Source organism: Corella eumyota, chromosome 2 (assembly GCF_963082875.1).
Source record: "Corella eumyota chromosome 2, kaCorEumy4.1, whole genome shotgun sequence".
Taxonomy (NCBI): domain Eukaryota; kingdom Metazoa; phylum Chordata; class Ascidiacea; order Phlebobranchia; family Corellidae; genus Corella; species Corella eumyota.
In genome coordinates, this window is record NC_137491.1 from 18,989,617 (window position 1) to 19,000,365 (window position 10,749).

The 10,749-nt window shown below is 30.8% G+C and overlaps 2 protein-coding genes across 2 annotated transcripts; both read left to right on the top strand.

Moving 5' to 3' along the window:
* The first annotated feature begins 152 nt into the window (after positions 1-152).
* Positions 153-6,253, top strand: LOC145741573 (cytochrome P450 2J6-like). The gene is made up of 9 exons (XM_082559175.1): positions 153-423; positions 902-1,047; positions 1,845-1,947; positions 2,366-2,475; positions 2,660-2,781; positions 3,782-3,894; positions 4,113-4,257; positions 4,422-4,585; positions 5,326-6,253. Exons 1-9 carry the CDS (start codon positions 169-171, stop codon positions 5,656-5,658), a joined length of 1,491 nt encoding a protein of 496 aa, XP_082415301.1. The 5' UTR covers positions 153-168; the 3' UTR covers positions 5,659-6,253.
* A 263-nt stretch (positions 6,254-6,516) lies between these two features.
* On the top strand, positions 6,517-10,347 carry LOC145741815 (lipoyl synthase, mitochondrial-like). The gene is made up of 7 exons (XM_082559476.1): positions 6,517-6,781; positions 7,174-7,351; positions 7,960-8,116; positions 8,536-8,722; positions 9,203-9,348; positions 9,760-9,830; positions 9,911-10,347. The coding sequence occupies exons 1-7, from the start codon at positions 6,525-6,527 to the stop codon at positions 10,073-10,075; spliced, it is 1,161 nt and encodes a 386-aa protein (XP_082415602.1). The 5' UTR covers positions 6,517-6,524; the 3' UTR covers positions 10,076-10,347.
* The last annotated feature ends 402 nt before the right edge of the window (positions 10,348-10,749 follow it).

The following is a 10,749-nucleotide window of genomic DNA, read 5'->3' on the forward strand; positions in this document are numbered from 1 at the left end:
TGTTTTGCTTGGGTTAATGTAGGGTTTAACCTTTGTTAGCAAAAGGGATCTTAATAAGATAGAAAAGTGTGTTTAGCAAAATAAATAAAGTTTTTATTTAAATAATTTAGAAAATATGCATTGAGATTTTTAACTTTGCACTTAACAGGTTAAACTTTACAAGTAATTATGATAGAGCAGTTGTTAGTGTTTAATGTTTTAGCGACTGTTATTGTAATATTGCTGCTATATTATTGGTACAAGAGACCCAAAAATTTCCCCAAAGGTCCGAGGGGTATTCCTCTATTAGGAGTTCTGCCCTTTTTGGGTAGCAACGCCCCAAAAACTTTCTCGGAATGGGGTAGAAATTATGGGTCTGTATTTTCGGTTCGAATGGCAAGGGAAGATTTAGTGATATTAAACGATTTTGAAGCAGTTTCAGAGGTAAACAAATTTTGCTTTTAAATTGATTTTTTTTTGGTGTAGTAAGAATCTATATACTTATCACATATAGAATAATATAACATTTGTTACTTAGACCCAGTCTCGAGTTGATTTTAGCAATTTTAGATATTATTGACTTAATGATAACGTACCGTTTTCTTTTCGCTTTTTTTACAATAATTCCGGCCTAATAGGTTAAGTGTGTTTACTTAACGAGGCTGGATCGAGTATTGTAAAAGCAATTCTATTAGCATTGTCATAGTTCACTTTGTATAATAAAAGTGATAATATTTTTTGTTCAAAAAAATCTTTTAAATTTTAAAAACTATTTTAACATCATTAAATTTCTGCATTCTATTTAAAAATCCAAACTTTGTATATCTTAAAATTGTTTTTTTTTTATGTTTTTATAAAGTAGAGGTTTGGTAAAAAATTATATCGCTTACGTATTGCTTAAAACGACCTTTTGTACTCATAGGCGCTTTCGCAAAACGGCTGCGTTTTTTCTGGCCGTCCTGAAATTCCTTTTCTAAAAACGTATTCAAAAGATCATGGTGTTTTATTTATTACGAATAACAAAAGGTGGTCTGTGCAACGAAAATTTGGATTGTCGACTCTAAGGGGGTATGTTATATTTGTTCTTATACGTTTAGTGTAATGAGTAAATCTTAATTCTTAGTAACTTCATGATATGATTCATTACAATGTAACTTAATATGTAATCTTTTTAATAATGATTAAATCACAAACATTGTTAAACTAGTAATGCTTGATGTGTATTCTATTATTATGAGTAAAATATTTACATATACCCTACGTATATTGGAAGCTATATGACAAAATTTATAGCATTACGTATAATACGTTTTCTTCTATTCTAAAAATGGCTCAATATACAAAATTTCTAAAGTGACCATTGTCTTTCAGTAAAAAGTTAACAGTTCTAGCTCCCGCTAATTTTAAACATTTTCAAAGGTTAATAATTGAACTATACCATAAGATCAACAAAATAAAGAAAGTACAAAAATATCTCTAGATCTGGCCACGGTTATTTCCGTTAAATGGATATTTTTACATAGAAGATTTTTTTTTTATATTTATTTATCCTCGATGTGGTAACGTCAATTTTATGACATAAACATAGAGAAACACCCGTACTTCAACATAGTCTTAAAATTGACTTTGACATTTTAGTATATTGCAGATTATAACTGCTTGATAATTGTAATCTGCTGATTAAGTGTTGGGCTAGCACGAGTTTACACTGTTTATAGCACCATACTCAAGAGCGTATCAGTAAAAGAGCAGTGGGAATCAAACCCAGTAGCTCGTGTAGTAAAACCAAATGTTTTGACCTCTACACTATGTTTGCGGTCGCATCGTAAATCTCAATATTAAAATATTTTGTTATTTTTACACAGATTTGGTGCGGGTAAACGTAAAATGGAGGATAAAGTTCAAGAAGAAATTGAATACCTGATTCACAACATTGACTCTGCAAACGAAAAACCGGTTGACGTATTGGTAAGTCACGTGGTCTGACGTAACAATTTGCATTTTGTAATAATTCAAAACTCAAATATACAAAGTAAAACTAACTTAACAAAAAATGTTTTTTGTAAACATGTTTTTTTTTAATTTGACGTCACATTTGAAACCCAGTCGTGTTTTGATATGCATGACTTGAAAAAATTCTTTTAAAGCCCTTTTTCTTTTGTTAAGTGGTCGGCTAATTGCATACGCGTAGTTAAAGCCCCTTTACACTTTTTTCTTCAAACTTAACATAGCTTATTGAATTTCAAAAATTCTAGGAAATCAGAAAATCAATCCGTTTCTTTAATTACTAAAATATAATTCATCAAATTCATGCTTTTTTGCTGGGTATTTATTTATTTTAGAAGTGTTTTTGATGGCCCTAAAGTTTATGTTTTCTATTTTCTAGAGACCGATTGCTCAAGCAGTATCGAATAATATATGCAGCATTACAATGGGGGCAAGATATGATTATGAAGACCCAATCTACAAGGAACTTATTAAGATTATTGAAACCACGTTAGTTTTTTAAAAAACTTAAAAAATGTTTGTATAAAAATTTGGATACCTTTTGTACTATACAGTCCTCGCTAATTGCCTCTTGTACTTTACGGTCCTAAGTTCTTCGAGAACTGTAAAGTAGTGCTCCATAAAGTCAATTAAATATTAACCTTTATTTTTTAATTTTGTTTTACTTTTTTAGATTTGTTGACCCTACAAATAGCTTTGTGACGCAAATAGTCTTACTAGCTCCAATAGTAGCATGGATTCCGTATTTTAACAACGCTCAACAATTTTTATTCCGAAATTTCGAAGCAGGAATAAGTAAGTTCAAAAAATTAAATTTAAATAAATATTGGATTTTTTATTAAACGATGTAATATAATATTATGAAGTGAGGTCCTGGGTTGGGTCTGGGTAACTAATGTTATTCTATGTTTGGGTCGTAAAGTCGACCTTTACACATCGAGAACAAATAAATATGTAGTGGTAAGAACACTTGCTACACCATACACGGGGTCGTGGGTTTAATCCCCACTGATCTCATGCTTTAGCGCCCTTGAGTAAGGCGCTGTAAACGGTATAAACAATTGCTGAGCCAGCAATTAATCAGCAACATAATTATCGGGCAATTATAGTCTTTATAATATCCCAAACTGACAAAGTCAACTCAAGACCGGGTTGGGGTAACTGGTGTTACTCTATGTTTAGGTCGTGAAGTCGACCCTCCCACATCAACAATAAATAAATATATGGAAAAAAAGTATTTAACTTGTTAAATTGTATATGTTTTAGTATTTTAAAATTACCCCAAAAATGAGTAATTTTTCTGTTTCGTATGAATTAAAAAATCCCACTTAAACAATGTAACTTTTAACTTCCTGTTATTAAGCTTCTATAAATACCTTAATCTAAACTATAACAGGAAGTTAATAAGACAATAAGTTTTATAGTTATTGTATACAAGTAACTAGGTACTCGGAAGTTATACGTGTTATCCGGTTAGGGTAACATAGTTGATATTAAACAATAACTTCTTTTGTTTACGTTTACAGTACCCTGATTGTTATGTGGTTAATTACCCTATTGTTGGGCTAATAGATAGGCTGTATAATATTTTTGTTTTGTTTTTACCTATTTTTATACATTGATTTTTGATTAAAACGGGTTAACCATTTTGTTTATATTTTACACAATTTTAATTTGAAGTATCAAAAAATCTTTTGTATACATCAGTAATTTATTTTTTATTTGTTTATAATTCTATTATAGTTAAAGTTCAAAGTTATATGTAAATCTGTTTAAATTTAAAATTAAAATTCAGGAATTTTCAAGAAAATGATTTCATCTCATAAGGAAACTTTTCACTGCTATGATCTTCGTGATTTTGTTGATGCTTTCCTTAAAGAAATGAAGGAGAAAGCTGAAACTTTCACAGTAAATTTTACTTTTTAATTTTGTTTATTCTTAATGTAGACTTTTCGGCCTAAACTTAGAATAGCATTTGTTGCACTAACTTAAGTTGTGTATAGTAATTTTAAAATTTTAATTAATGTATGAAGACTTAAAGTTATCCACTGTTTATTGTATGTATTATTACTTTTTTGTAAGGTAAAATACAAGTGTCGTTTAATTTAAGTTTGATTTTTTCTTAGGATATTCAACTAGAACAATTTGTATTGGATTTGTTTATTGCTGGAACTGAGACCTCTACCACCACCTTGCGGTGGGCTATTTTATGTCTTCTTCACTATCCGGATACGCAAAAGAAAATATTTGAAGAAATAAACGAAGTATTAGGTAGACAGTTTATTTGCAATTTATTTTAGTATATTTTTAGTCATATTTTGAAATTAATTTTTGTAAATTATTTTTATTAAATTAACAAAAATTGACATAACTGCTATTAGAAGACCCTTAAAAAATAAAATTTAAAACTTACGCATTTTATTTTATATTTAAAGGTTTATCGGGCTTAGTGGCAATGTCTCACAAACCGAAGATGCCTTACACTTGTGCATTTATTCACGAACTATTCCGGTATCGAGCCATTGTACCACTGAGCGTTACCCATATGACCACACAACAGATTAACTTTAAAGGATTTACTATTCCGAAAAACACGAAGGTGAGATCTGTAATGATTTACAATATTAAGATTTTTTTGTATATATCTTGATCTTCGATGTGGGAAAGTCGAATGCGCGACTTAAACATAAAGTAACATCAGTTACACCGACCCAGTCTCGAGTTGCCTGTAGCAGTTTGGGATATTATAGATTATAATTGCCCAATAATTATGCTGCTGATTTAGTGCTGGCTTAGCAGGAGTTCATACCGTTTATAGCACCTTACTCAAGGGCGCTACAGCATGAGATCAGTAGGGATTAAACCCACGACCTAATGAGCGATGTAGCAAGTGTTCTTATCACTACACCACTTTGTCGGTAAGATTGGTTAACAATATTAGAAATTAAACTGGTCTGCTGACCAGCAAAACTGACCAGCAAAAATTCTAAAGTATTGTTTTTTATATACTTTGTTATTCTTAATGTGGAAAGGTCGACTTCACGACCTAAACATAGAGTAACATCAGTTACCCTGACCCAGTCTCTAGTTGCCGTTGGCAGTTTTGGATATTATAGAATATAGTGGATCGATAATTTAACTGCTGATTATTTTTTGACTAACCAGGAGCGTTTATAGCACTTTACTCTAGAGCGCTACCTCATGGAAGTAATGGGAAACAAACCCAGGACCTCATGTTGTAAAGCAAAGTGTTTTGACCACTACACTACACTTTTGGTCCAATAAAAATTGGCAGATTAATAATCTGGCTCATTAAATTTAATAATACCAACTCTTCAGATTGTACCGAATCTTTTTGCTGTGCACCACGACCCAAAAATTTGGGAAAACCCCGAAATTTTTGACCCAGAACGTCACATAGACGCCGAGGGTAACTTCGTAAAATCGAAGTATATTATCCCGTTTTCAGTTGGACCACGACGTTGTCTCGGCGAGCATATAGCCACCATGGAAATATTTATGTTTCTCGTTGCCATGGTGCAAAAGTTTGAGATTTTGCCCGATCCGAACGAGCCAAAATTACCGGAGATTGAAAAAGGTTGTCTCGGTATTGTGTTCGCACCGAATAAGTTTAAGGTGATCGCCAAAGTGAGACAAGGTGAATGTTCGTAATTAACATATCTTGTTAACCCGCCCTGTGTTCGGCATTTCAACAAACAACAAAATTTGGACATTATAAATATATATTGTCCACTATAAGCTTTATTTTTATATTTTTATTTTTGTTTTTTGGGGCATTAATGACAGTGAATAATAAGATATATACAATTAATATTACAACAATGCGACGGAAAAAAATGACAAAATCAATTTAATGATTTAAAACATGCCACAAATATTATTATTAGCATAAAGATTTCAAGTATGTTATGGCATGGTCACCAAACCCAGATATTATAAATACATACTAGTCTACCATAGTGTTGAAGGCATTCTTTACATTAAAAATACAATTAATTTAGTAGGCTATTGCTATTATGTAATTCCAATTTAAAAACTTTTTTACTTGTTAATTATGTAGGTTAGAACGACTACTTTGACAAAATACCATTTCTTTATCCTTGTATTTTTTATTTCGCAATCTCAGTATAGCTATGTATTGCTTTTTGTTTATATTAGCAGACTGTACTTTATTTTTTAACTATATTTTATTTGTAGTCGTTTAGTATTCAAGAAATTTGCCTATTAAGTCGATTAAAAAGTTTATTCTACCTTATCAATTCCTGTATTATTGTATTTACATTTAATTAGTTCAATAAACAATAAACTATTCACTTGTAGTAGTAGTAAATTAGATTTAAAAATTACTTGAGATGTAGTAGTGAAAATTTCAAAAATGTTTGCACATTCTCTCACATTTAGTATAACAAGAAAACAAAAAAATGCGTTTGAGAGATAGCATGTGAAAAAAGCAAAATTGTGGGGAGCAATTTGTTACTCTATAAGTAAATTTATTCTTCGTAAATCAAGACCAGTTAATGTTTATTAATACGTTTAGTATGAGGGCGATTTCAAAAGGTTTCGTAATTAATAATAACACAGTTAAATGTATGAGGCATAGTTCATCTACACCTAATAACATTTCCACAAAATCTGGTCAAAAAATATCAGCAGAACGTAAAATAGCTTTAGAAAATGGACCTGATTTCGGCGACTTTGTGGAAGGTAATATCGAACGTAATGATAAATGGTCGAATTATTCTGGAGATTTGGTCAAACAAAAAGGAATAAAAAGGTAATAAAAACATAAAATAAATAGTAAAATCTACATTTTTATATGTTATTGCTAAACATTTAACCGGCAGCGTGGTGTAGTGGTAAGAACACTTGCTACACCACACATGAGGTTGTGGGTTCATTCCCCACTGATCTCATGCTGTAGCGCCTTTGAGTAAGGCACTATAAACGGTATGAACTCCTGCTGAGCCAGCACTTAATCAACAGTATAATTATCGGGCAATTATAATCTATATAATATCTCAAACTGCCAATGGCAACTCGAGACTGGGTCGGAATAACTAATGTTACTCTATGTTTAAGTTGCACATTTGACTTTCCCACATCAAGGATAAAGATATATACAAATAATATTTACAAATACATAAAGTATTACTATTCTTTGTTAAGACTTAGATTACCCCCTTGGCTAAAAACAACTAGCTTTCCTTCTGGCAAAAACTACCAAAGAATAAAATCAAATTTACAAGAATTAAACTTAAACACTGTATGTGAGGAGGCAAGGTGTCCCAATATTGCTGAATGTTGGGGAGGGGGTGAACATCAAACTGCTACAGCTACAATTATGGTAGGTGATATTGGCATTTTTTTTTAAATACCTATATATAATATATATACACAATGGAATAGATTTAATGTATATCAAACAGGTAACGAATAAATTGCATAGGCCAACACACTGATCTGTTCGATCCAGTATACTTAATAGGCACCCATATTTTTTTCAAGAAAATGTGTTTAAAATATTAGATTTGTTGAAATGTGTTTATTTAATTTTTCTAAATTGCTTTAAATTATAGGAACTGTTTTTGTGTTGCGTTAGAAAGTTGTTTTATATATCGGCAGTATGGTGTAATGGTAAGAACACTTGCTACACCACCATGAGGACGTGGGTTCAATCCCCACTGCTCTCATGCTGCAGCGATCGAAAGTAAGGTGCTATAAACGGTATAAACTCCTGTTGAGCAATTATATTCAATAATATTCCAAACTACCAAAGGCAACTCAAGACTGGGTCGGAGTAACTGATGTTACTCTATGTTTAGGTCACGTTTTCAACCTTCTCACATCGAGAATAAATTTATATAAATACAGAAAAAATATTATATAGCTATATTTTAGTAAGTTTAAAAGAACTACCTAATATAGTCATTTTAAAAATATTTATTTTTTCAGCTACTTGGAGATACTTGTACGAGAGGTTGTCGATTTTGTTCGGTGAAAACTGCGAAAGCTCCTCCACCCCCAGACCCAAATGAACCAGTTAATACTGCCAAGGCAATTGTGGCTTGGGGATTAGATTATGTTGTTCTTACTTCAGTAGACAGAGATGGTAAGTATTTTGTTAACAACATCTTTATATAATGGGGCTTAAGGGACGATATATATGTCCATTTTATAGGGCTACAAAATAAAATAAACTGCTGATTGTGGTATGTGGGTAAATTATCACGGCAAATATTATCGTCATATTTCGATGATTAAAATAGGTCTACCGATTGTATAGTGGACTATTGACTAATGTAGTTAATTTTTTGTCATATAATAACTTTTATTATCTTGTTTTAAAGTTAAAAAAATTTTGCTAATTTGGTGTATATAACATGACCAAAAAGTTATGTCTATTTATAAATTCTGTTAATTTATTTTTGAGTTTTGTTAAGCAAAGTATGGTGAATGCCATAAAGTTACCATTAAAAATTACATTAAAATTTTTATGTTTTTGTTTATGTTTTTTTTATTATTTATTAGATCTTCCGGATGGTGGCTCAAATCACTTTGCCGAAACCGTCAGAAATTTAAAGCGCGATGCACCCCAGCTACTTGTTGAGTGCTTAACCCCTGATTTTAGAGGTGATTTGAATGCAGTTGAATTGTTGGCTAATTCTGGGTTGGATGTCTATGCTCACAATGTGGAATGTGTAAAAGATTTTACATGGTAAAAAATCTGTTTTTATTGTGTTTAAAATTATATAAACTTGTAAACAAAATTGATTGGCTAGTTTCTGGAGTATTCTTTTTTAATTTTTAAAATTTATTAAAATTTGGGAAATGTCAACAAATTTTTTGTTGAATTAATATTTATAAAAAGTTAATCAACATGTTTTATATATTTATTTTTTGATGTGGCTCAACTTTTATGACTTGAACATAGAGTAACATCAGTTATCCCAACCCAGTATTCAATTGTCTTTGGCAGTTTGAGATATTATAGATTATAGTTGCTTGATAATAAAGCTGCTGATTAAGTGTTGGCTAAGCAGAAGTTCTTACCTTTAATAACATTAGGGATAACTATAAAGTAAAAATTGGGACCTTATGTAGTAAAATTAAATGTTGTGAGTGACCACTACACCACGCTGCTGGTCAATTTGTAATCTGGACAATTAAATTTAACTTTGAAATATGTTACATGTAGGTTAGTAAGAGACCCTAGAGCCAAATACGACCAATCTTTAAACGTTTTAAATCACGCTAAATTATCAAATCCAAATATTTTAACCAAGAGTTCAATAATGCTTGGATTTGGTGAAACTGATAAACAAGTTCTACAAACCATGAAAGGTAATTTACAGTAAAGCATCATTTTTCCTTGTGTAGAAGTTAATTTTTTTTTGTATAGCCTATATACATTTATCCTCGATTTGGGAAAGTTGAATGTTCGACTTAAACATAGAGTAACAACAGTTACTCAACCCAGTCTCGAGTTGCCTGTGGCAGTTTAAGATATTATAAATTATATTTGCCAGATGATTATACTACTGATAAAGTGCTGGCTCAGCAGGAGTTCGTACTGTTTATAGCGCTTTACTCAAGGACGCTACAGCATGAGATCAGTGGGGATTGAACCCCTGACCTTATGTGTGGTGTAGCAAGTGTTCTTAGTATGATTAATAAATAGATTTTGAACCAACTTTAAACTTGTTTTATGCATTTTATTATTTTCTGTATGCTAAAAGTTTTGTATTTTTGTAGATTTGAAAGATTCAAATGTTGATTGTGTGACATTAGGGCAATATATGCAACCTACAAAACGACATATGAAGGTAAACCTTACATTACAAAGTGTTAGTATTTTAAAAACAGTGCAATATATTTTAAAGGGTTTATATTGTTTTTTTTTTAGGTGGCAGAGTATGTAACTCCTGCCAAGTTTAAGCATTGGGAAGATGTGGGAAAAGAATTAGGGTTTTTGTACACTGCCAGTGGGCCACTAGTTCGGTCTTCTTACAAAGCAGGAGAATTCTTTATTAAAAATATTTTGGATCAAAGAAAAAAGACTTTAAACTGAATTTTTATTGTTGTTTATTTATTTATTACCAGAATATTTTATTATTTAGTGGATTATAAATACTGGGGTAGTCAAAAATATACACAAATTAATACACAACTTTATGTATAGATTTAATTTTAAATTGACATTATAGATAAATGGTTTAGATGGGTCTTAATTATCCATTACTTAAAAAGGATCTTTTGTTTAGTTGTATTAAAAGTATTAAAAAAAGTTTTGTTGTAAATTTAGTAATTTTGGCAAGATTTATTAAACTACTGTATTGTTTATCACCAATAAAGTTTATTTACATAGCAAAAATGCATTTATGTCCAATTTTATGTTAGTAATTTACTGAAACAATATGGATTTCAGTAAAACAGTCAGGAAAAATAATTTATTAAATATCCAAATATTTTACTACATAGAAATCGTTTAAAAAAAGGCACGACCGGTTCCAATCGGTGTGAGGATAAATACATTTCTATGCATTTCTTCAAAACGCGCTCAAATATTGTGAAATTTAACAAGGCTAGGTTTGCGGTTTACGTTGTTTTACTCGTGTTGCTAAAAACGAATAAAATAGAGTAAAACGATCGATTACAGATTTATTCCGGCTTTAGTAATCTTATTTGTAATAGGATTTGGTTTTGTACCGTGTGAAAAGCTTATTAATTTTTTAGAAAGCGTTT

Coding starts and splice junctions, on each gene's coding strand:
- LOC145741573 (XM_082559175.1), top strand. CDS start 169: ATGATAGAGCAGTTGTTAGTGTTTAATGTTTTAGCGACTGTTATTGTA. Junction 1,948..2,365: donor AAAAACCGGTTGACGTATTG/GTAAGTCACGTG, acceptor TCTATTTTCTAG/AGACCGATTGCTCAAGCAGT. Junction 2,782..3,781: donor AAATTTCGAAGCAGGAATAA/GTAAGTTCAAAA, acceptor ATTAAAATTCAG/GAATTTTCAAGAAAATGATT.
- LOC145741815 (XM_082559476.1), top strand. CDS start 6,525: ATGTTTATTAATACGTTTAGTATGAGGGCGATTTCAAAAGGTTTCGTA. Junction 8,117..8,535: donor TACTTCAGTAGACAGAGATG/GTAAGTATTTTG, acceptor ATTATTTATTAG/ATCTTCCGGATGGTGGCTCA. Junction 9,831..9,910: donor CTACAAAACGACATATGAAG/GTAAACCTTACA, acceptor TTTTTTTTTTAG/GTGGCAGAGTATGTAACTCC.